The 26793-nt window shown below is 43.0% G+C and overlaps 2 protein-coding genes across 2 annotated transcripts in view; one reads left to right on the top strand and one right to left on the bottom strand.

The window, feature by feature from the left end:
- The window catches only part of scn3b (sodium channel, voltage-gated, type III, beta), a 55424-nt gene that overhangs the window by 17851 nt on the left and 10780 nt on the right, over positions 1-26793 (top strand). Inside the window, exons 2-5 of the mRNA XM_072486677.1 lie at positions 7052-7215; positions 15156-15381; positions 20424-20562; positions 22112-22203. Of these exons, the coding sequence (XP_072342778.1) occupies positions 7052-7215; positions 15156-15381; positions 20424-20562; positions 22112-22178 (596 nt within the window). The 3' untranslated portion in view covers positions 22179-22203. The remainder of the gene's footprint in view (positions 1-7051; positions 7216-15155; positions 15382-20423; positions 20563-22111; positions 22204-26793) is intronic.
- The window catches only part of gramd1ba (GRAM domain containing 1Ba), a 1045225-nt gene continuing 1042849 nt past the window's right edge, over positions 24418-26793 (bottom strand). Inside the window, exon 25 of the mRNA XM_072486668.1 lies at positions 24418-24512. Within this exon, the coding sequence (XP_072342769.1) occupies positions 24462-24512 (51 nt within the window). The 3' untranslated portion in view covers positions 24418-24461. The remainder of the gene's footprint in view (positions 24513-26793) is intronic.

The raw sequence follows: 26793 nt of genomic DNA, 5'->3' as shown, positions 1-26793 counted from the left end.
TTCTGGGGAAGGTGGGACCTCTACAGACAGGATGGTCTACATCTGAACCTGAGGGGCACAAATATCCTGGGGGGGAGATTTGTTAGTGCTCTTTGGGGGTGTTTAAACTAATGCAGCAGGGGCATGGGAACCTGGATTGTAGTTTTAGGGTAAGGGAGAATGAGAGTAGAGAGGTCAGGAGCACAGATTTGACATCGCAGGAGGGGGCCAGTGTTCAGGTAGGTGGTTTGAAGTGTGTCTACTTCAATGCCAGGAGTATACGAAACAAGGTAGGGGAACTGGCAGCATGGGTTGGTACCTGGGACTTCGATGTTGTGGCCATTTCGGAGACATGGATAGAGCAGGGACAGGAATGGATGTTGCAGGTTCCGGGGTTTAGGTGTTTTAGTAAGCTCAGAGAAGGAGGCAAAAGAGGGGGAGGTGTGGCGCTGCTAGTCAAGAGCAGTATTACGGTGGCGGAGTGGAAGCTAGATGGGGACTCTTCTTCCGAGGTAGTATGGGCTGAAGTTAGAAACAGGAAAGGAGAGGTCACCCTGTTGGGAGATTTTTTATAGGCCTCCTAATAGTTCTAGGGATGTAGAGGAAAGGATGGCGAAGATGATTCTGGATAAGAGCGAAAGTAACAGGGTAGTTATTATGGGAGACTTTAACTTTCCAAATATTGACTGGAAAAGATATAGTTCGAGTACAATAGATGGGTCGTTTTTTGTACAGTGTGTGCAGGAGGGTTTCCTGAAACAATATGTTGACAGGCCAACAAGAGGCAAGGCCACGTTGGATTTGGTTTTGGGTAATGAACCAGGCCAGGTGTTGGATTTGGAGGTAGGAGAGCACTTTGGGGACAGTGACCACAATTCGGTGACGTTTACGTTAATGATGGAAAGGGATAAGTATACACCGCAGGGCAAGAGTTATAGCTGGGGGAAGGGCAATTATGATGCCATTAGACGTGACTTGGGGGGGATAAGGTGGAGAAGTAGGCTGCAAGTGTTGGGCACACTGGACAAGTGGGGCTTGTTCAAGGATCAGCTACTGCGTGTTCTTGATAAGTATGTACCGGTCAGGCAGGGAGGAAGGCGTCGAGTGAGGGAACCGTGGTTTACCAAGGAAGTGGAATCTCTTGTTAAGAGGAAGAAGGAGGCCTATGTGAAGATGAGGTGTGAAGTTTCGGTTGGGGCGATGGAGAGTTACAAGGTAGCGAGGAAGGATCTAAAGAGAGAGTTAAGACGAGCAAGGAGGGGACATGAGAAGTATTTGGCAGGAAGGATCAAGGAAAACCCAAAAGCTTTCTATAGGTATGTCAGGAATAAGCGAATGACTAGGGAAAGAGTAGGACCAGTCAAGGACAGGGATGGGAAATTGTGTGTGGAGTCTGAAGAGATAGGCGAGATACTAAATGAATATTTTTCGTCAGTATTCACTCAGGAAAAAGATAATGTTGTGGAGGAGAATGCTGAGCCCCAGGCTAATAGAATAGATGGCATTGAGGTACGTAGGGAAGAGGTGTTGGCAATTCTGGACAGGCTGAAAATAGATAAGTCCCCGGGACCTGATGGGATTTATCCTAGGATTCTCTGGGAGGCCAGGGAAGAGATTGCTGGACCTTTGGCTTTGATTTTTATGTCATCATGGCTACAGGAATAGTGCCAGAGGACTGGAGGACAGCAAATGTGGTCCCTTTGTTCAAAAAGGGGAGCAAAGACAACCCTGGCAACTATAGACCGGTGAGCCTCACGTCTGTAGTGGGTAAAGTCTTGGAGGGGATTATAAGAGACAAGATTTATAATCATCTAGATAGGAATAATATGATCAGGGATAGTCAGCATGGCTTTGTGAAGGGTAGGTCATGCCTCACAAACCTTATTGAGTTCTTTGAGAAGGTGACTGAACAGGTAGATGAGGGTAGAGCAGTTGATGTGGTGTATATGGATTTCAGCAAAGCATTTGATAAGGTTCCCCACGGTAGGCTATTGCAGAAAATACGGAGGCTGGGGATTGAGGGTGATTTAGAGATGTGGATCAGAAATTGGCTAGCTGAAAGAAGACAGAGGGTGGTGGTTGATGGGAAATGTTCAGAATGGAGTACAGTCACAAGTGGAGTACCACAAGGATCTGTTCTGGGGTTGTTGCTGTTTGTCATTTTTATCAATGACCTAGAGGAAGGCGCAGAAGGGTGGGTGAGTAAATTTGCAGACGATACTAAAGTCGGTGGTGTTGTCGATAGTGTGGCAGGATGTAGCAGGTTACAGAGGGATATAGATAAGATGCAGAGCTGGGCTGAGAGGTGGCAAATGGTGTTTAATGTAGAGAAGTGTGAGGTGATTCACTTTGGAAGGAATAACAGGAATGCGGAATATTTGGCTAATGGTAAAGTTCTTGAAAGTGTGGATGAGCAGAGGGATCTAGGTGTCCATGTACATAGATCCCTGAAAGTTGCCACCCAGGTTGATAGGGTTGTGAAGAAGGCCTATGGAGTGTTGGCCTTTATTGGTAGAGGGATTGAGTTCCGGAGTCGGGAGGTCATGTTGCAGCTGTACAGAACTCTGGTACGGCCGCATTTGGAGTATTGCGTACAGTTCTGGTCACCGCATTACAGGAAGGATGTGGAGGCTTTGGAGCGGGTGCAGAGGAGATTTACCAGGATATTGCCTGGTATGGAGGGAAAATCTTATGAGGAAAGGCTGATGGACTTGAGGTTGTTTTCGTTGGAGAGAAGAAGGTTAAGAGGAGACTTAATAGAGGCATACAAAATGATCAGGGGGTTAGATAGGGTGGACAGTGAGAGCCTTCTCCCGCGGATGGAAATGGCTGGCACGAGGGGACATAACTTTAAACTGAGGGGTAATAGATATAGGACAGAGGTCAGAGGTAGGTTCTTTACGCAAAGAGTAGTGAGGCCGTGGAATGTCCTACCTGCTACAGTAGTGAACTCGCCAACATTGAGGGCATTTAAAAGTTTATTGGATAAACATATGGATGATAATGGCATAGTGTAGGTTAGATGGCTTTTGTTTCGGTGCAACATCGTGGGCCGAAGGGCCTGTACTGCGCTGTATTGTTCTATGTTCTATGTTCTAATTACAGTCCTTGGGAAATTTCAGCAAGAACTTTAGTGAAACATCATGAACAGATTTATTTTTCTTTCTAATCTACAACGGATGTGCTGCCAATCTAAATGGTCCAGCAGAATTTTAAACTTTGACAACTTCAACCTCTTAAGTTTAAATAGATTTAAAATACTTCAGATCATGACACTAAAACAGACTTTGTCCACCCTTCAGAGTATTTACATCCACTCCATCAATTAATGACTTCCACACTGAGGGGTAAGGCCCTTGTAACAGCCCAAATGGGGTCAGTTTGAACTCAGCACTCAGTTCATATGATCCTGCTGAGGTCAAGTTTCTGTCCTTGTAAATCCCGCTCCAACAGCAAAAATAGGATGTGTCGGATTCGGGCTGGGACTTCCACATCTGGGTTCCGCACCGCCATTTATTTTATTGAAGTTTTTACATTTTAATAATAATAATCTTTATCGTCACAAGTAGGCTTACATTAACTCTGCATTGAAGTTACTGTAAAAAGCCCCTAGTCGCCACCTGTTTGGGTACACAGAGGGAGAATTCAGAATGTCCAATTCACCTAACAAGCACGCCTTTCGGGACTTGTGGGAGGAAACCGGAGTACCCGGAAGACACCCACGCAGACACAGGGAGAACTTGCAGACTCTACACAGACAGTGACCCAAGCTGGGAATCGAACCTGGGACCCTGGTGCTGTGAAGCAACAGTGCTAACAACTGTGCTACTGTGTCGCCATTAACAAAGAATGCAACAAAACACAGGAATGCTACAGCATAGCAAAAATGTCTCAACATACATGGATACAGAGAAGAACTGAAAAACAACAATACAAATGGCCCTGGTCAATCAGTACGCTCTACTTGGCGCCACTATATGCATTACCAGAGAACAAGGGAGAGGAGGATAAAGCCACAAAATTATGGTGAAATGGTGCACACTTTCCCATGCGGCGATTGCTCGCAACAACCATGAGAATTCAGGGTAAAATCTTTGCAACATGTTCAGGCCTGCACCGGAACATATCTCCCTCAACTCCAGCAACACCAGAGGCAAGAGCAACATGCTGTAACACCCTCCTCTCGGATGTCAGGCCTGCTTGAGCTCTTGCAGGGGAGAAAATCAAAGATTTTAAAAATTTGATCTTGGGATGCGGGTGTCGCTGGGCTGGGCTCAGCATTAGGGATGGGCAACAAATGCTGAGCCCAGCCCAGCGACACCCACATCCCAAGAACAAATTTTTAAAAAATCATTGAATTGTAACACTAAAGTTAAAGGCAAATAAGATGAAAGTTCTTCGTTATTTTCAAGCAGGCTACAGTCTTTTTTTTTTGTCAGGTTTGGATTTAAAATATTGGTCTTTAAAATATTTATATAGTATAAAATATTGTATAAAATATTTACCTTTAGCAATTTAAGTGAACAACGATAATGACACAAAGAAGCATTGGATCTGCATCCTGCAGCTAAAGTTGGACAGTGCAGATTTCTATCCAGAGCTATCCACACACAGCCTTGATTGGACTGTCTGAAACACGTCCAGAATAGAGTCATTTATTTTCCTATTGAAGAGGGAAGATCAGAGGGCCGTTACCCTCAGGTCATTCAAATGCTTTATGTCGCCATGACTGAAAAGTGATATTGGCAGGTATTCAGGTGTAGGACCCAGTCTGCCCTTAACTCCAGATAATAAGGTGTGGTCAGACCCAAGTTCGGATTTTTTTTAAAAACAAAGAAAAACAAGTTTAATGCTGTTTGGTTTAATATATCTAGATATGTGTGCCAGGCAGTGCAGGCAAGAATAATTTAACTTTGTAATTCCATGCTGGGAAAGTTGGGGGTCTTTATAGGTGAACGGGTCAAAATGAACATTTAAAAAATCACAGAATACTGCAGTGCAGAAGAGGCTCTTTGAGTCTGTACCGACGCATGAAAGACCCTGACCTGCCCAGCTAATGCCACTTGCCAGCACTTGGCCCATAGCCTTGAATGTTATGATGTGCCAAGTACTCATCCAGGTACTTTTTAAAGGATGAGAGGCATCCCACCTCTACCACCCTCACAGGCAGCGTATTCCAGACCGTCATCACCCTCTGGGTAAAAATGTTTTTCCTCAAATCCCTCCTAAACATCCCACGTCTCACTTTGAACTTGTGTCCCCTCGTAACATTCCTTATTGATGTCCACTCATGTTCTTAAAGATGTTTATTCTTTAAAATATTGTTGGAATTCATAAATCATAGATGTTCTTGCATTACTATTCCATTGAGCTAAAGGTTAGGCAAAAGCAGTGGCAAGCAACATTTTGAGAAAAAAAAGACCCTGGAAAATGCTTCTGAAAAATGAAGATGCTCAAATGAATGCTGCAATGGTCACATAGATCATTGTACAAATGTATTTCACCAGCTGAACAGAGGTAGAGAAGGAAAACAAAAATTATGCACTGAGACCACTTGGGATGGAACTTTCAAATTTTAAAGTAATTTTAAGGTTTTCTTACGTCATATTTTACGCATTTAGAATGCCAAAACAAAAAGGCTTTTATTTAGATCTGTAGTTCAACAGTGTATCATATGATTGGAAAATAAAGAAATACATATTCTAAATAAAGATTCTGTTGACCCACATAACAAAGACTAATCTAGTACATCTAAAGCTGGCTCTCTCCGAGGATCACTGGAATGAAACGGTATGAAGCATAGAGTCATTTACTAGTCCAATGGAAATGTGTATAGTTATGGATCAAATAAGAGAATACTTCTATAGCAGTTTTTACAATGATTAATTGTTAAATTTCCAAGTACAGGATTGTATAATGATATTTGCTGTTCTGTCACACGCTAAATAATCAATTACAATTTTGTTTTTATGTTTAATTTTCTGCAGCATTCACAAACCTTCACACGTTAAAGTGTGAATTGACATTTGGTTGAGGCTAATTGCATCAGATGCTCACGTCATTCAGTTAAAAGAGATCATTAGCTCAGAACTCAAAAAGATATTCAATTGAGCTGGAAATCAGGCAAAATCAGTGCTCGTCTTTGAAAAAGATTCTTGCCAAATTCTTCTGAAAAAGAATTTTACATTACTGCAAGGGAAAAGAATTATCTGGTCAGTGACTGAACCTAAAAAAAGGAAAAGGCCATCCTGAGGTGCTTTTTAACCAAAGTGTAGCCAGCTGCTGGTGTAGAGTAAAAAAGACGACAATACAATTGTGCACAGCATGATCCCAGAAACAGCAACACAATAATGACTAAATAATCTGTTTTTCTGATGCTTGTTGAAGGATAAGTATTGGCTAGGAAACCAAGGAGAACTCCCTTCAATCATAATACCATGGCATCTTTATGTCCACCTGTTAGTGCAGATAGCTCTTGGATTAACATCTCATGTGGAAGATGCCGCAGCGGACAGTACAGCCCTCCCTCAATACTGCACTGGGAAGTCAGTCAGAATATTTGTCCTGAGTTTCTGGAATGGGACAACCTATTGAATAAGAGATGAGTGTGCCAACAACTGTATCACAGCTGCCAGTCAAAAACGTTTACGATGTTCCTACTATACCCAGTGGCAAGATCACGTCCTTCTCATCCATTAGAGTAGAATAATTCTTACCAAAACGAGCCTCCTTTTCTTTCTTGCTCTACTCTTAAAAAAAATAATAATTTCAGTACTTCATTGGTATAATTTCAGTACTTCATTGGTCTGCAATTTGTTTTCCAGTTGTAGCCATCTGAGTATAGAACAAAACTGATCATAATTCCACCCAAATTAAGCATCTTATAACAAAGATGGATTGATAGCGTGGAAAAAAAAGTTATGTCAGAATGGTGCAATGGGTTACTCTATTGAGGCTGATCAAAACAGACAGAATTTTGACTGCTATGCAGTCAAGGTTGCTCTGCTGCAGCTTATACTCAAGAGTAAGCGCAAGGTGAATTTAGACTGATTTGTGCTTCTGTCTCTTACAGTCCACGGTTGTTGGTTCGTCTGTGTTGAGGTTCCGTCAGACACTGAAGCTCTACATGGAACCAATATGAAACTCACTTGCATTTCCTGTATGAGGAGAGAAGAAGTGAATACAGACACCATGGTTGAATGGACCTACATCAGTATTGATGGGAAGGAAATCTCAGTATGTGTTATTTTACAATAAATATACAGATGCCAATAGATTATATGCTATAAAACAATTTGCGACAAAAAATTATAAAATCAATTAAAAGCATGGATCAGGTTTCATAACCAAAGACTATATTGGCCCAGTGACATCCTCGTGTACATGTAGCTGATAGAGTTTTTTCATAAAAACGATTGTACTAAATTTAATATATCAGCTAAAAGCAGAACATTGAAGGAGCACCATTTATCGCTGATTCTTTCCAAATAATAATTTAATGAGCCCTGATTTGCATTAAGGTTGATTAATGGAAACAACCGGAGATAGCTCATTACCAAGATCGAATGATTTTTAAAACAAATTGAAAGTACCTAATTCATTTTTTTTCCCCAATTAAGGAGCAATTTAGCGTGGCCAATCCACCATAAATAACTAAAATATTTTCAATATCCTGAGTTAATAATTAATTCTACTCTTAGTGATATGTTAATTCAAACAAACTGATTGGATGAAAATTTTGTTATCAGTTGTACCAAAATGTATCCCACCCTACACAGAATCATTTTGCATACTATTTTCCAAATCCAAGAAAGCTTGTCCAGGGCTGGCACAGTTTAGAATTAAATTGGAAATCATATTGAAAATAGCCACTTCAGGAGGGGCTTTTCGTTTGTCAATATAAAATACATTCAATCATGGTTGATCTCATCCTTGCCTTAACGCCACCACCCTGCCCGTTCTCCATAACCCTTCAACCTATTACCAATTAAAAATCTGTCCAACTCCTCCTTAAATTTACTCCACTGTCCCAGCATCCACTGCACTCTGTGGTAGCGAATTCCAGATTCCCAATCCCTTGGGAGAAGTAGTTTCTCCTCAACTCTGTTTTAAATTTGCTACCTGTTATCCTAAGACTATGACCTCTCATTCTATAATGCCCCACAAGAGGAAGCATCCCCTCCACGTCTACTTTATCCATACCTTTTATCATCTTGTATACCTCAATTTGATCTCCCTTCATTCTGCTGAACTCTAGGTTGCACCTGGGAATAATGTTTCTGATCTGGGAGACCTCAATACTAAATACAGAAAAATATTCAATTTGCCAGAGCTGAGATCCTTGGCCTGCTTATATGCAGTAAAGAAAAAGGTCAGAACCACAATTTAGCAAAACATGGTCTGGAATTTGTCAGCTTCCATTTTGAGGCACTTCACCCGTGCAGTGTTAACAGCTAAACAAGTGGGCAGGTTGAGGAGGTGCCCGCGGATATTGCTGAGGGAGGGGCCCCAGAGCTGGTTCAGTGGGTACGGGGGACAAAGGGATCGGGGGCCGAGAGGTCAGAGTCAGGAGTGAGGTCCAAGATCTCAGGATTGACAACAGATACGATGATAAGTACTTACCTTTAGTTCATTCTCTGCTGCTTATCATTGGTTTTCCTGGAGACAATTGATCGCCGCAAGTGTGAATCAAAGTTGCAAGAGGGGGCAGAAGCAGCCAATCCCTTTGCTTTGCATACACTAATGGCCTAACACTTGTTTCTGATATGGGCAAAGGATGACTTTTGATCTAGAAACAAAACAGCGCCCGTAGCACTGAAAATCAGGGTAGTATGGAATCAAATTTCGAGCCCCATGAACTCGACTCTTCTGGCGAGTGAGTAAATGAGAACCTTGGTGGCTCTGAGCTTTACAAATAAGGCAAGTCCCAGCCTTGGTAAAGAATAAGATTAAGAGCAAGTTAAATCATGACATCCCTTTGTAAAATAGTTCACTGAAAGTCAAAACGGAATTAAAACATTTTGTCTACCAAATGGGAAAAGATCCCATAATCCCTTATAATTATTGAAAATTAGAAATGTCAATTAAAGGACCTATCAATCAAAGGAAATATATTGAAGGTAATATATTAAATTTGAAAGCCACAAGAGAAGAATTATGTAGGTCATAATTTAATATATTGAAATATGTGCTTTGACTGTAATGTAAAATAAGGCCTTTCGCAATGAGGCAGAATCCACCGAACACTTCATTTATTCTAAACAAAATTCTTCAAAAAATATCTGAGTGCAGTGGCCATTCTGGTTAGTCAGTATATATTTTTACTTTATTGCACAGAATATATTTTTAATAAATATCTAACTTAAATATTTCAGTACCGGCTTCGCTAACTTAATACAATTTCACTTTATATGAGTGCATATATTAATGGGGGTGTTGGGTTAGTGCTCGTCAAAGAGAACAAAGACAAGTACAGCACAGGAACAGGCCCATCATCCCTCCAAGCCTGCGCCAACCATGCTGCTCGTCAAAACTAAAATCTTCTACATTTCCAGGGTCCGTATCCCTCTATTCCCATCCTATGTATTTGCCAAGATGCCCCTTAAACGTCACTATCGTCCCTGCTTCCACCATCTCCTCCGGCAGCGAGTTCCAGACACCAACTACCCTCTGTGTAAAAAACTTACCTCGTACATCTCCTCTAAACCTTGCCCTCGCACCTTAAACCTATGCCCCTTCGTAATTGACCACTCTACCCTGGGAAAAAGTCTCTGACTAACCACTATGTCTATGCTCCTCATAATTTTGTAGACCACTATCAGGTCGGCCCTCAACCTCCTTCGTTCTAGTGAGAACAAACCAAGTTTATTCAACCTCTCCTCTTGGCTAATGCCCTCCACACCAGGCAACATCCTGGTAAATCTCTTTTGCACCCTCTCTAAAGCCTCCACATCCTTCTGGTAGTGTGGCGACCAGAATTGAACACTATACTCCAAGTGTGGCCTAACTAAGGATCTACACAGCTGCAACATGACTTGCCAATTTTTATACTCAATGCCCCGGCCAATGAAGGCTGTATGCCTTCTTGACTACCTTCTCCACCTGTGTTGCCCCTTTCAGTGACCTGTGAACCTGTACACCAAGATCTCTCTGACTGTCAATACTCTTGAGGGTTTTACCATTCACTGTATATTCCCTACCTGTATTAGATCTTCCAAAATGTATTACCTCACATTTGTCCGGATTAAACTCCATCTGCCATCTCTCCGCCCAAGTCTCCAAACAATCTAAATCCTGCTGTATCCTCCGACAGTCCTCATCGCTATCCGCAATTCCACCAACCTGTGTGTCGTCCACAAACTTACTAATCAGACCAGTTACATTTTCCTCCAAATCATTTATATATACTACGAACAGCAAAGGTCCCAGCACTGATCGTTGCGGAACACCACTAGTCACAGCCTTCCAATCAGAAAAGCACCCTTCCATTGCTACTCTCTGCCTTCTATGACCTAGCCAGTTCTGTATCCATCTTGCCAGCTCATCTCTGATCCCATGTGACTTCACCTTTTGTGCCAGTCTGCCATGAGGGACCTTGTCAATGATCTTACTGAAGTCCACATAGACAACATTCACTGCCCTACCTGCATCAATTATCTTTGTGACCTCCTCGAAAAACTCTATCAAGTTAGTGGGACACGACCTCCCCTTCACAAAACTCGCTAATACGACCACTTGCTTCCAAATGGGAGTAGATCCTGCCTCGAAGAATTCACTCCAGTAATTTCCCTACCACTGAAGTAAGGCTCACCAGACTGTTGTTCCCTGGATTATCCTTACTCCCCTTCTTAAACAAAGGAACAACATTGGCTATTATCCAGTCCTCCGGGACATCACCTGAAGACAGTGAGGATCCAAAGATTTCTGTCAAGGCCTCAGCAATTTCCTCTCTTGCCTCCTTCAGTATTCTGGGGTAGTTCCCATCAGGCCCTGGGGTCTTATCCACCTTAATATTTTTCAAGACGCCCAACACCTCGTCTTTTTGGATCTCAATGTGACCCAGGCTATCTACACACCTGTCTCCAGACTCAACATCAACCAATTCCATCTCTTTGCTGAATACTGATGCGAAGTATTCATTTAGTATCTCACCCATTTCCTCTGGCTCCATACATAGATTTCCTCCCCTGTCCTTCAGTGGGCCAACCCTTTCCCTGGCAACCCTCTTGCTTTTTATGTACGTGTAAAAGCCTTAGGATTTTCCTTAACCCTGTTTGCTAATTACTTTACGTGACCCCTTGCTCAAGTTTCTTCCTACTTTCCTTATATTCCACACAGGCTTTGTCTGTTCCCAGCCTTCTAGCCCTGACAAATGCCTCCTTTTTCTTTTTGATGAGGCCTACAATATCTCTCGTTATCCAAAGATCACAAAATTTGCCATACATATCCTTTTTCCTCGCAGGAACATGCCGGTCCTGAATTCCTTTCAACTGACATTTGAAAGCCTCCCACATGTCAGATGTTGATTTACCCTCAAAATTCCGCCCCCAATCTGTGGGCGAGATTCTCCACTCCCGTGGCGGTTGGGAGAATCGCCTGGGCCGCCAAAATTTCCTGGGACGCCGGTCCGGCGCCCTCCCGCGATTCTCCCAAGCGGCGGGAACGGCCCGGTCGAGTTCCACGGGCCGGAGAATCGCCGGAGACACCCAAAATGGTGATTCTCCGGCACCCCCGCTATTCTCAGGCCCGGATGGGCCGAGCGGCCAGGCCAAAACGGCGGGTTCCCCCCGGCGCCGTCCACACCTGGTCGCTGCCATCGTGAACGGTGCGTGAACGCTAGGGGGGGGGGGGGCGCGCCGCCTGCGGGGGGGGGGGGGGGGGGGGGAGATCCTGCGCCAGGGGGTACCTTAAATGTGGGGTGGCCCGCGATCGGTGCCCACCGATCGTCGGCCCGTCTTCTCTGAAGGAGGACCTCCTTCCTTCCACGGCCCCGCAAGATCCGTCCGCCATCTTCTTGCAGGGCGGACTTAGACAGGACGGCAACCGCGAATGCGCGGATGACGCCAGTTATGCGGCGCCGGCCGCGTCATCTATGCGGCGCCGCCTTGACGCGGGCGACAAGGCCTGGCGCGTGTAGATGACGCGGCCCCGATCCTCGCCCATTGTCAGGACCTGAATCGGTCGGGATCGGGGCCGTTTCGCGCCATCGTGAACCTCGACGGCGTTCACGATGGCGCGGCCACTTTGGCGCAGGAGTGGAGAAACCCGCCCTATGTTCTTCAGTTCCTGCCTAATATGTTTATAATTAGCCTTCCCCCAATTTAGCACATTCACCCTTGGATCATTCTTAACCTTGTCCACCAGCACTTTAAAACTTACTGAATTCTGGTCACTGTTCCCGAAATGCTCCCCTAGTGAAACGTCTACCACCTGGCTGGGCTCATTCCCCAATACCAGGTCCAGTACAGCCCCTTCCCTAGTTGGACTATCTACATACGGTTTTAAGAAGCCCTCCTGGATGCTCCTTACAAACTCTGCCCCGTCCAAGCCCCTAGCACTAAGTGAGTCCCAGTCAATATTGGGGAAGATAAAGTCTCCCATCACAAAACCCTGTTGCTTTTACTCCTTTCCAAAATCTGTCTACCTATCTGCTCCTCTATCTCCCTCTGGCTGTTGGGAGGCCTGCAGTAAACCCCCAACATTGTGACTGCACCCTTCTTATTCCTGATCTCTACCCACATAAAGCCTTGCTGCCCTCGGAGGTGTCCTCCCGCAGTACAGCTGTGATATTCTCCCTAACCAGTAGCGCAACTCCTCTACCCCTTTTACATCCCCCTCTATCCCGCCTGGAACATCTAAATCCTGGAATGTTTAGCTGCCAATCCTGCCCTTCCCTAAACCAGGTCTCTGTAATGACAACAACATCATAGTTCCATGTACTGATCCAAGCTCTAAGTTCATCTGCCTTACCTCTTATACTTCTTGCATTAAAACATATGCACTTCAGGCCACCAGTCCCGCTGTTTTCAACAACATCACCCTGTCTGCTCTTCCTCAGAGCCATAGTGGTCCTGTTTCCAAGTTCTCCTTCAATTTTTTCACCTTCTGACCTATTGCTCCGGTACCCACCCCCCTGCCATACTAGTTTAAACGCTCTTGTGTGACACTAGCAAACCTCGCAGCCAGGATATTTATGCCTCTCCAGTTTAGAAGCAACCCGTCCTTCTTATACAGGTCACACATGCCCCGGAAAAGCTCCCAGTGGTCCAGATAACTGAAACCCTCCCTCCTACACCAGCTGTTTAGTCACGTGTTTAGCTACTCTATCTTCCTATTTCTAACCTCACTGACACGTGGCACAGGGAGTAATCCCGAGATTACAACCCTAGAGGTCCTGTCTTTTAACTTTCTGCCTAGCTCCCTGAACTCCTGCTGTAGGACCTCATCCCCCTTCCTGCGTATGTCGTTAGTACCAATATGTACCATGACCTCTGCCTGTTTGCCCTCCCCCTTCAAGATGCCCGCTACCCGTCCTGAGACATCCTGGACCCTGGCACCAGGGAGGCAACATACCATCCTGGAGTCTCTTTCACATCCAGAGAAGCGCCTATCTGTGCCCCTGACTACAGAGTCCCCTATGACTATTGCTCTTCTGCCCTTTGACTCTCCCTGCTGAACATCAGAGCCAGCCACGGTGCCACTGCTCTGGCTGCTGCGGTTTTCCCCTGATAGGCTATTCCCCCTGACAGTATCCAAAGGAGTATACCTGTTCGAGAGGGGGACAAACACAGGGGATTTCTGCACTGACTGCCTGCCCCTTCTGTTGGTCACCCATCTCTCTGCTTGCACCTTGGGTGTGACCACATTTGTATAACTGCTATCTATGACGCTTTCCGCAACCTGCATGCTCCGAAGTGCATCCAACTGCTGCTCCAACCGAACCATGCGGTCTGCGAGGAGCTCCAGTTGGGTGCACTTTCTGCAGATGAAGCCATCCGTGATGCTGGAAGCCTCCTGGACTTGCCACATCTCAGAGTCAGAGCACTGAACCCCTCTAATTGACATTGCGTTCATTAATTAGTCAATTAAATTTAAAAATAAATTTTTTAAAAAAAGTTACTGTTAACTATATGTTTCCTAGCACCAGATTTCTACTATACATGTAAATGCTAAATAGGGTACTCTCCGGCCTCTGGCTTAGATACCCCTCTAAATTATGATTAAGTAATTAATTACTTATGTTTAATTAGTTTAACAATGTTTAATTTTTAGATTTAGTGCAGATACCCTACCAGCATCATTTATAAATATATTGCTATGTTTACTTCCAGTGGTGTTTCAAATGGCCAATATATTAATTGATGCACACCTTTCAATGTGGATTTTGGTAGTCTGCATTCCTCACTTTTGATCTTCAGGAACATTTAAGGACCAACTCCATAAGTTTATGGATATTTTATTTAGCAAGTCCATACTTATATCATTGCATGAGTTTTCACTCATCATACAAGCCCTTCGGTTAAAAGTCCCGAGAGCTTCCCATTGGTTCAGCTACTTAGGTGTGGAATTGAGATTGACAACAGGTTTATGGACGGTTAACTAATCCCATTGAAGTGATGGTTGAGGTGCCGGAATCAACTTCGAGAGCCCTGGGCTTAGGTGTGAAAATAATGAGGTAGATTTCCCCGGTCCTCATCAGTAAAGCTTAGTCCTTGGGGAAGGAGTATCGGTTTGTGTGTGAATATTGGGTAGAAATAGGATCCAGCTTGATTATAACCTTGCTCCATGCTCAAACAATCTACCTATGCTCACCATCTTGGTTTATTTGGGGTTGAGGCAACTACGTCTCAGCAAGAGTTGGGTAAGGTAGAGATGTGTGTGTGTGTGTGTGGGGGGGGGGGGGGGGGGGGTAATACTGAAGGGAAGAAGAGTCAAGAATAATAAAAGCAAAAGTGTAGACACTGGACATTTGAGTAAAAGCAAAAAGAGCTAGAGAAACTCACCAGCAAGTCTCACAGCATCTGTGGTGAGAGAAACACAAGAGTTAATGTTTTTGAGTCCGCCTGACTCTTCTTCAAACGGAATTCCAGAAAGTTATTTGTTTATATTTAATTCTGAAGTGTAACGTTGGCATTTTAGCAGTTCATCGCCTGATGAAATCTGTGTCTTTGTGACAGATTTATGAGTACAACGGAGAGCCACGAGAGCTAAAAGGACCTTATCAGGGCAGAATTCTGTGGAATGGAAGTAAAGATCTGCAAGATGTATCCATAACCATAGTGAATGTTTCACTTAACGACAGCGGTCTGTACCGGTGCACGATCAAACGGCATTTTAATTATGAGATGCACAGACCTTCTGTGACAGAAGTGAAAGAGGTGCAGCTAACAGTGCATGAAGACGGTGAGGAGATTCATTCTGTGCGCTGAGAATTGCAGAATTTAATTCACAGCACTGATGGTTAATAATGTTTTAACCTTTAAAAGCTACAAGTGTTTTGAGTAACCCTTAACGGGGAAAGGCACTGACATGGTACTGCTCTCAGCCGTACACACTTAGAGGTCCTCAGTTCATGTCCTGTGTGTGCTGATCTCAGCTTGGGTAGAAAGCCGGTGCTATAATTGGGTTCAATGTCTCACGGTGGGTTTATTTCTGTTTGTTTGTTACCCAGTGACTTCCATTTTGTCCATGTTGGAAGAGGCTCCTGACATTCCTGACGATAACTTTAACCTACTTTACCAGCCAAAAGCAGGGCCAGGGGAAAAAGATGTCCAGTGAAGCATGAGAAACCCAAAATTAACTTAACCTAAAGACTGGAGAATGAAAGGAGGCTTTGGGGTGATCAGAGGACAGGTGGCGGGGGAGGAGGGAAACAGATTGGAGGCCTTGAAGGGGAAATGGGAAGGGAATAGGAAGGGTGAAGGTTGAGGTTGTCAGTGGGAAGGGGAGATTGATGGAGGGTTTGCCAGGCAGTTCTACTGGATCCAGCTGGTAAATGTAAAGACACTTACCTCCTGACCCAGCAGCCTCTCACTTTGGTTCATCCAGGGGGTTTTCCCCCCCGAAGTATGGGAAACACAGGCAGCCAGGGTTAAATTTGAAATGATGAATAAAAATAAGACCTACAGCCTCATTGTAATATTTAATTTGCCAACCCGCCTCCTGGGAGCAGGTAGGCTCTATGTCTCCCCACCCAGTTCCTGTTAAACCAGGAAATTGGCAGTTATGTGGGTTGGGGGTCAGGAAACAGGCTTTTAATAATTTATTTCGCTCCCCATCCCGATCCAACTCGCCTGCTTTCTGGGATTAAAATTCACCGCATTATTTAGGCTCACAAAGAGCCTCTTTTACTGGAGGCCGTAACTAAAAATTTGGGAACTATAATCACAGTTTTTTCAGGAGAGATTAGAAAAGACTACGTGCCACTAATATACTTGCAACAGGGAAAATAGTACATTTGGATATCGCAAAGATATTATTCAATTAATTGGATGATCTATAATTATGAATATTCGTTTAACAGAAAATTTAAATTCTTTGTTCAAATTCTAACACAGAGGATGATTTACTGTTAATTTCTGAATAGTTAAGCTCAGCTATTATAATTTATGGTGAATCATCGTTGCCAGATAATCAATTTAACATTTTCTATAACGCTATCGACAAGGCCACGTGACATACACCCAACAACAACTTTGGAAACAGAGTAAAAATTCTTTAAATTCTTATTTATTTAGAATTCTAAAGAAAGGAAAGATTGTGCAAAAAGGACAGTTGGAATAAGATAGTGTGATGTCTCATGCAAGTCAGTAACCCGAGATAATTAAGAATAAGAAATTTTAACTAAAACAGCCAAAGAAGCACTGTGTCAAAAGGAGCATTAATACCCCCAAGGAAAGGAACTTATATTAACCAAGAACTACTTTGATTAATTCACAAAATATCTATTTGTTTGGAGGGTCAAATTCCTTTCTTCAAGCCAGAAGCTGTTAACTTGAAGGTCATAAATAAATACAGGGGCAAAGTACATCTCTGTGAAACATAACTTGGACAAAAATGAGAGAAATAGGTAGGAAAAGCCATCTCCAATAGATTTAACAAAAACTAGGTTTGCGAGTGTGGCCAGATTCTGCTGTCAAAATATCAGTCGGGCGATTGGCAGCGCCAGTATTAATGCATAAATGGTGCAGAACCATCAGGTGAGGAGCATGGTTAACTAAAAATATCCAAAGGTTGCTGTCACGGCTGCACCATTTAAAGAAGTGGCTTTTTGCTATCTGTCTCACTATTGACATGCATTGAATACTGTAAAGTTGCTGTATTTGCACAGTAGATAAAAACTAAATGTGCTGCAGATATTTAGGGTTAATAATATCAAGTGTAAACACTTTAAAGCTTTAATGGCCAAATTACACCTCTGATGCCGAACATTATCTCATAGATGTGTGGGGGCTCATGCCATCAAGTTTTGAATATTTCGGGAAAGTTTTAAAAATGTACATTTTTAAGTTATATTTTTCTCACCTTTCCTTTCTCTTCCTTTTCGGTCTCTTTTTCATAATCTAATATTTCCCCTCTCTCTTTCTGGACCCAATTTGATATTGCATTCAGTCTCTACCCTTCTTCTCAGTTCTGAAACTGTTTATTGTTAAATCTCATTTGTTATGGGGATACCAGGTTACTTTCCTTATCCACTCGGGTCCAAGATACTCTGCTGTCCTTGCCCTGCTTTCAATAACTTTGTGGGCAAAATATTATTGCATGACTAATGAATGGCAGATGCAATTAGATGTAAAACTACAGCATAATGTGGCCCATTACGGGGGAGGCGGTGGCCTGGTAGTATTGTTATGGATTGGTAATCCAGAGACCAAGGGTAATGTTCTGGGGACTTGGGTTCAACTCCAACCACGGCAGAATTCGAATTCAGTGAAAGAAACCTGGAATTAAAAGTCTCATGATAACCATGGAACCATTGTCAATTTTCGTAAAAACCCATCTGGTTCACTAGTGTCCTTTAGGGAAGGAAATCTGCCATCCTTATCTGATCTGGCCTACATGTGATCAAGACCTAGAGCAATGTGATTGACTCTTACATGCCCTCCGAAATGGCCTAGCAAGCCACTCAGTTCAAGGGCAATTGGAGATAGGCAACAAATGTTGTCCCAACCAGCGATGCCCACATCCCAGGAAAGAATTTTTTAAAATTAGCTTACCTTATAGTTATTAGGTAAATTCATAACATGATAAGTCATGGAGACAAGAAAAATCCCATGTTTGATCTTAGGCCTTTGTTATATTTGATGATTTCAGTTAAGCAATCATTGTGGTGTCCTAGGTCCAACCATCTTCAGCTGCATCAATGACCTTCAGGTCAGTAGTGGGGATGTTCGCTGGTGAATGCACAATGTTCAGTACCATTCACGACTTCACAAATACTGAAGCAGTCCATGTCAAAATTCAAGAAGGCAATGACAATATCCAGGCTTGGGTCGACAAGTGGCAAGTAACATTTGTGCCACAGAAATGCCAGGCAATGACCATCTCCAGCAAGAGAGAATCTAACCATCACCTCTTGACATTCAATGGTATTACCATCTCTGAATCTCCTAGTGTCTACATCCGGGGAACTACTATTGACCCAAAACTAAACTGGGCTGGCCATATAAATACTGTGGCTACAAAAGCAGGTCAGAGACTAGGAATCCTTCACTGAGCAACTCACTTCCAGACTCCCCAAAGTCAATCCACTGTCTGCAGAGCACAAGTCAGGAATGTGATGGAATACTCTCCCCTTGCCTAGATGAATGCAGCTCCAACAACATTCCCATCCAGGACAAAGCAGCCTACTTGATTGGTATCCCTTTCACAAACATTCACTCCCTCCACCACTGACGAATGGTGGTAGTAGTGTACCATCTACAAGATGGTACCAAGGCTCCTTAGATATCACTGCCATCTAGAAAGAAAAGAGCAGCAGACACTTGGGAACACCACCACCTGGAGGTTCCCCTCCAAACGACTGAACATCCTGACTTGAGAAATATATCGCCGTTCCTTCACTGTCGCTGGGTCAAAATCCTGGAACTCTCTCCCTAACAAAACCATGGGTGTACCTACATCTTGGGGACTGCAATGGTTCAAGAAGGCAGCTTACCAGCACCTTCTCGAGGAAAAACAGGGATAGGCAATGAATGCTGGTCCAGAGTAAAACAAGTGCTGCGGCAGCCCTGCAGTCAAGAAGGAGAAAAAAAGGCAGCTCCAGACATTTCTCAACATAGTGATAATGCCCATATTGGAAAAAGACTTGATGGCCATGGAAGGTGTGTTCATAATGTGGCCAACCAGGTTGATTATCAGCCTGTAAATCCTTCCAATGACAGGGGGTAAGAGTGGGAGAGCTTCCTAGTCAGCCATACAGCAGAAGGCAACGGCAAACCACTGCAGTAATTTGCCAAGCGTAATCACCGACCAACTTAATGGAAGTCGATGATTGGCAAAGCCCTCTTGGGGCAAGGTACCCGCAGGGGAACGAGACGTTGGATGAGAATGGGATTGGGCAGATTAAATGAAAAGTGATGGAAGTATTTGTGCAATGATGCACTCCCGCAAGCATGTGTAGGGATTGAAAATGAGAACAGATTTGAATATGAAGCCATTTCTTTTGCAAATATTAAATTCTGAAGCTGAAAATTTGCAAAATTCCTGAACTGGTGCCCTGCATAATAACTACCATCAAAAATTCATAAAATTAAAATCCTTCTTAACTGAAGCACCGCAAGTAAATCAGAGACTTTAAGTGTCAAAAACTGTGCCAGATGGCCAGTGAGTTATAGACATCAAGTTCCAACCTGATAACTCCAGTAATGGACACATCTCAGATGAAATAGGTCATTAATTTGGGGGGGGGGGGGGGGGGGGCATGGTGACACAGTGAGTATCACTGTTGCTTCACAGCGCCAGGGACCCGGGTTTGATTCCCGACTTGGGTCACCGTCTGCACATCTCCCCATGGAATCGTGGGTTTCCTGTGAGTGCCCCGGTTTCCGTCCACAAGTTCAGAAAGACATTCTTGATAGGTGAATTGGGCGTTCTGAATTCTCCCTCAGTGTACCCGAACAGGCGCCGGAGTGTGGCGGTTAGGTGATTTTCATAGTAACTTCATTGTCGTGTTAATGTAACCCTACTTGTGACACTAATAAAGATTATTATTAATTTAGTGATGAAACATGTGTCTTGCACCGTCTGTAGAATTCATTTAGGATTTGATTACATTTCATGTTTTCAACTTGAACACGATCTGTTCCCAAAGTGGGGAAACAGACTTTGCAGAAAGTGGGGATACAGAGCTTTGGTTCTGAGGAATGTCTAGCCTAATAAAGGAGACGGAATTTCAAACAGAATAAGCTTTCACGCTAACTTGCTTTGCTTCCATTTCTTTCTAGCCCTTGAAGATTTTACTTCATACATTTCAGAAATCATGATGTATCTTCTCCTTGTTTGCCTCACTTTGTGGCTTGTTGTAGAAATGATATATTGCTATAGGAAGATACTGAAATCAGAAGAAGCTGTACAAGAAAATTCGTAAGTTACATCAGGACAATTGTACATATATTATTTGCGTACATATTTCAGGTATGGGTTTATTGAGACACAGCTAAGAAAACAATGGTTTTTTGTATTGTTACAACTGACATACAATAGTTGCAGATGGGAAGCTAAGGAGTGATTAACTTTTACCATAATTCCCTTCAGCACACTCGTATATGGACCATGTTTCTGTAAATAGAGTAGAGTTAATCTATATTTGTTCATTGTCATTCAATGGCAGCACACTGACGCAATGAGCGTGACTGAAATTCAGATATTTCAGAACCAGCTAAATCAAGCCTCTCTAAACTGTTTTGAATCTGACAGTTTTGGGACTGTTTCCACCTCACAATAAGTGAATAGTTAGAGTTTTCTTGTGCCATGTTAATCATTGGTTACATTTGTGCTGAAATTCCAGTGCAGTGTACAATTTGACAACCATGGCAAAACATCATTTAGTCTCATTGAAGAAATGTCTTTGATAGCCAATGTTTTAACTGGTGCTGTCTAGGAGGAGCTCATTAGGAAAGAAGAATGGGAACTAACATTTGGTCTACTTCCATTGAATCTGTTTTTGTGAAGGGCTCGTCAGCAGCAGAGGCCTCACAATCAATGGGGTGAAACAACCTCCATTCAAAATAATCAAGTTCAAACAATTTAAGTGAGGCTGCTCTATTGGGTTTCAAAATTACATTTTTTGATATCTTAATATACATGGAAAGAAATGGATCCCAGAGAAAATTTCATGATTGTGGGTGAACATTCTGCAGAAAAATCTGCAGCCCAAGACACTGAGGCTTAGAATTTTGACCCCTTTTCTACAAGAGACCAATTGGCTCCCTATGCCTCCAATATAGTGAGCAGGAAGTACATATTCATATCATGCCAGAGATGCGCCAGCTGCCATATTGGTGCAGGTCAACCTGAAAACAAATTAACATTTGGGAAGCATGGCTTTTTATACTTATATTCAAATAAGCAGCCCCATCTCTTTTTGAAGCCCCTCCTCTGTAATACTAGGTTTCCCAGTCACTCTTCTTCCTGACTTGAATGCTCTCCTTCATTGATTTCAAGGGCTTAATATCATTGCAGCAGCTTATCTTTGATCCTGTCCAGCGGCTCAATGATAATGAGGTCCGAGGCCCAATATCACACACATCTTAGACATATCCATTCAGGCACAGGAATAGATTCCTCAGGCATGCTCTAATTTCTAGGCCAATAAGAGCTAGTCTTCTTGTTGAAGTCAGGCACTTAAAAGTTATTCTTTTCCATTTTTTTATTTCCCTCTTGCTGTAGTTTGTTCAATACATAGTTGGTTATTTTCCTTGTATTCACTCAGTTTCAATACTCTTGATTCCTTTGAAATCACACCTTATAAGAGGTGAGGATGGATATTTGGTAATAATGAAAATGATCGTGCCTGCATTTAGCTGTTATCAAGGCAGTTGTTAAATATCTATATATTATATATAATGCACATATATACTGTTCACAACATTCTGAAGATTCAAATTGATTTCCAATTCAATTATCATTACAGAACAGACTACCTGGCAATACCATCTGGAAACAAAGAGAATCACTCCACAGTTCCTGTTGAAGAATAGGAACTCGTTCACTTTGGACCGTTTGGTAAGAACAGCACAAGAGGCTGGAATCAGGTTTTTCTAAAAAAAAAGAAGAATTTAAGGTTGAAAACTGAGAAAGCTGGAGAATTGCCAGGTGGCAGATGAGATTTTAGCACAGTCTATGTTAGGGGAATCTAAAACCTGTTTAAATCCTCTAAAACCTGTTTAAATCTTCTAAAACCTGTTTAAATCTAAGTAACTTGTCTATTTAACCTGGTGATTATTTAATCTCTGCAAAAAGCTGATCCAGGATTCTGATACAGACAGGAGCAGCTGTTTGTTGAAACAGTCTACATTCAAAATAATCCCACTCATAAATTTTACACATTGAGTTTATTTTCACACAGCAGCATTCCAATTAAATGCAGGAAAAATAATCTATTTTCCAACAGAGCTATACATACTTGACACTAGTCCCTATCGAACATAGTTCATGTCATGTTAGACAATTTTAAAATAATTCCTAGAGGAATAAGGATTTCAAATTAAGCATGTACAATAAATGAGGGATCCAATATTGCGTTGAGCATTACGATTGAAGATCAGTTGTAGGTCTGAATGTCATCTGTAGAACGCAACTGGTTAAGTCTGATTAATATTAGGTTGAGGCTTCTCCTTCCGGGATGAAAGGAAATTCCAGAGCTTCTCCTGAAACTTTTACATGCCTCTGGGAAGGGAAGACAAGCGCACATTATATATGGCCTGCTGGAAGAATTGAGGTTGAAAATCAGACTTGGGTGCAGCAATTATAATTCCACTACAGGCGTTTGTTTGTGTTAATTTTGTTTTACAACCAAAGGTGAGAATCTACACCTGAGCATATCTTGTACCTATTTGATGTGAATCTGTTAATACAAATTTTACAGAATTTAATTGGTCTTTTGTGCATGCCTACGCAGATGGCATTAACACACCACTTTTGGTCACAGACTGTGTTACCAGTTATTTATTACCAATATGAGTGTAGTTCACAATAACATCAAGTGCACCTGCGCCACCTAGTTAAAAACAGACAAAAACATTTCTCAGGTGCACTGCAAAAGGTGAACTGTTAGTTTGTCGATGCTTCAACCCTGGTGAATTTTCAACATAGTTTTCTGTTACCAGGCTATACTACCAATATGCCCCCATTAGGCCGAAGCTCCAGTTTGTATACATGGGCCATATTTAGTAAAGCGATCAAAAATTAATGATTTGAACAATTAATTCATAAATCAGAGTAAATTCAGGAAACTGTCCTTACTCGGCTATTTCGCAGAATAGTTAAACAATCAATTGCGAACAAAATTGTTTTGCTCCCACAGAATGAAGGTTTAGTGCAAAATTCTGTTTTTATATTCAAATAGTGAATAGGGCAGCACGGTAACATTGTGGATAGCACAATTGCTTCACAGCTGCAGGGTCCCAGGTTCGATTCCGGCTTGGGTCACTGTCTGTGTGGAGTCTGCACATCCTCCCTGTGTGTGCGTGGGTTTCCTCCGGATGCTCCGGTTTCCTCCCACAGTCCAAAGATGTGCAGGTTAGGTGTATTGGCCGTGATAAATTGCCCTTAGTGTCCAAACTTGCCCTTAGTATTGGGTGGGGTTACTGGGTTATGGGGGTAGGGTGGAGGTGTTGACCTTGGGTAGGGTGCTCTTTCCAAGAGCCGGTGCAGATTCGATGGGCCGAATGGCCTCCTTCTGCACTGTAAATTCTATGATAATCTATGATAATTAAAAACTTACATCAAGTACAGAATGCATTTTACCTATAACCGAACTGTGGAAAAGCTGCTTCCTTCAGTTCAGACTGGTTATAACATTAATAAAGAGAGTTTTCCAACCTTTAACTAAGAGAAAAATCAAACATAAAAACAGAGTCTTCATGTACGCAATTATAAAGTAATATAATAGCATATTGGTAACGCTCATCTCAAAGAGTTAAGCTAACCCTGTATTTTGGGAAACATTCTATAAACTAATGGATGTGTTACAAACGTACAAAAATGTTGGCTAGAAAGGCTTGCCCTATCATGATTGGAAACTTCCAACCCCCCACTTCCCCCCCTCGGCGAGCAGCCGTGCAATATTGTGGGTGAGGCCAAAACAAAACTAGAAAAGGAACGAGGTCAAACAGGATGAGAAATCAGGAGAATTCTTCTCTTAACCATCCTCAGAAGGAGGGATTGAGTCCAGGACACCACATGAACCATGATTATGTGAACTGTTAAATAACTTACCTTTAATCTATGGCGATCTTTGCCTCAGCCAATAACTGGTTAGCTTAAATTTGCAGCATTTGTGGTTCTTTGTATTTCTTCAGCTGGTTGTGTTTCTAAGGAAACAGAAATATAAATATTTTAAATAAATATTTAAATAAAATGTAAATTTTATAAAACACAAAATAAACACATCCATACAAACAAAATACCATTTACAAACCCCAACTCTTGAAAGACCCCTCCCCCCAAACAAAACCACAACCCTCCCCCCCTCCACTTGCCAACCCACTCTGAACCATTGACTGTGGCCAATTCCTAAAGATAGAAGACAAAGATCATCACTTCCAGTAGGCCTGGGCCAAAGGCCCACCCAGGTCAGCTACCAACCCCACCCCTCAGGCGAGACAAAGAAAAGCCCTAGTCAGATCCCTACCCTTCCCCCACCCCACACCATCTCCCCAGCCTCCTTCCCCCCCACAAATCTGAAAACAGCTTACCAGAAAAATAACTTCCTCCTCTCCCCCACCAAACAAGCTAGGCTCACTGAACCTAATCCAAGCAGATCCAACAAGCCACTGCCTCTCACCCCGACCCCTCACTCCCATTCGCGAGCTAAAACATTTACAGCTAGCTAAAGGTAACCCCCACCCAGAGTGTATGCTCGAAGAACAAAGAAAAATGAAGCTTCCTAAGCTGCCCCAGCTACAGAAGAGTAGAAGAGTAACCAAAACCACAAGCCCTTACAATACTTGTAGTCCCCCAGGTGCCACATAATCTCCATACTGTTACCCTGACCAGCGGCCCCTAATAACTGTTGCCCCCTCAGTCTCAAATATACAACACATCTCAAACCAACCCCTCCCAACCGTCCCCCATTAAATTCCCAATCAAATCCACTTAATCAAGTCCAAGTCCATGCTTCTTGACAATAGCCTCCCCCTCCGCCGACATATTGCTGGGCACACCACTCCGAACCTGACTCCATTTCTGAATAGTGCAGACTTTGCCTTATTAAAATCCACATACCACTTCGCCCACTCCACAATTCGACATCCTGGTATATCCAGATGATGCTTCCTTCCCAACTCGAGTCCTGATTCACATTTCCCATTGCAGAACCTGCTCCTCTCCTGGAAGCTGTGGAATCTAATAGTCATCACCAGTCATGGCTCATTCGCCGAGGCTTGCGCCAGAATACTCGATGTGCCCGATCCAACTCTGGAGGGGACATTCATCCATCCCCTCCCAAATGCTTGGCGAACATACGAGAAAAATACTGTCAGCTTCGGGCCCTCCACTACCTCCAGCAATACCAAGGTTCTGTCTCCTCAACTTGTTCTCCAAGTCATCCACCTTTGCCCTCAGTCTTGTTCATCTCCGCCACCAGTAGCATCTCAGCTTCCAACTGATTCGATCATCATGCCGTGAAAGGCCACCTCCACATGCTTCAGCATCTCTCCATGCTCCTCCACAGCCACCAAGGTTTTTCCCAGCTTCTTTCGAATCGGGCGAAGTGCCTCAATGGACCGCTTAAGGATTTCCATCCCTGCTCGGTTTATCAAAATGCTTCGCAAACTGTTTTTCAAACTCAGGTACCATCACACCAGTCAGCGTTTCCTCCGTGATATGAGCAGCCACATCCAAGGCCGGGTCTGCCGCCTTTTCCTCCTGCTGAGCTTGGTGGGCTTCCTGGCTTCTTCGAAGGATTACTGTGATCTTTTTGTCACCAACCATCTTCATAGATTTCAACATATTTCCGCTGACAAATTCCTTCTCCCATACGATGGGCTGGTTTTGATAACCAAAATCCCCGGGAACCGGGTTAAAAAGCACTAAAAACAAAGACCATGGCGGGAGCTACCTTTTGTGCATCCTCCTCCCTGTCACCAGAAGGCCATCAGAAACAGAAATATCTAATTGCATTAAATCATTTGAGAGGGATCAATCACAAATGTAAAGATTTTTCACCATAATGTTGAAGTTTAATAGAAACGCTGAACTACATTGGCTCCTTGTTAAGTAACATCTCAATTACAAATTTCTCAATCCTAATTTTCAGATCTTTCTATGACCATGCCCCTCATCTTTGTAACCTTCTTCAACCATACAATCCTCTGAGATCCCTGGGCCTCGTCAATTCTGAGCTCTTGGGAATATTCCATGTTAATTTGGTCACCACCAGTGGTTTAACTTTTAGCTTCAAACCCCGGACTTCCTTTCCTAAACCTCTTTACCTCACTAAATCTCACTACTCCTTTAGAATGCTCTTTAAAACCTAACTCTTTGACCAACAGCTTTTGGTCATCTGTCCTAGCATTTAAGGAGGCTTGGTGTTAAATTTTATTTGATAATTCTCCTGTGAAAATACATGGGACATTTTATTACATTAAAGTG

Source organism: Scyliorhinus torazame, chromosome 21 (genome assembly GCF_047496885.1).
Source record: "Scyliorhinus torazame isolate Kashiwa2021f chromosome 21, sScyTor2.1, whole genome shotgun sequence".
NCBI classification, from domain to species: domain Eukaryota; kingdom Metazoa; phylum Chordata; class Chondrichthyes; order Carcharhiniformes; family Scyliorhinidae; genus Scyliorhinus; species Scyliorhinus torazame.
Note: the sequence above shows the minus strand (reverse complement) of the source record. Positions and strands in the feature narration are given on the sequence as shown.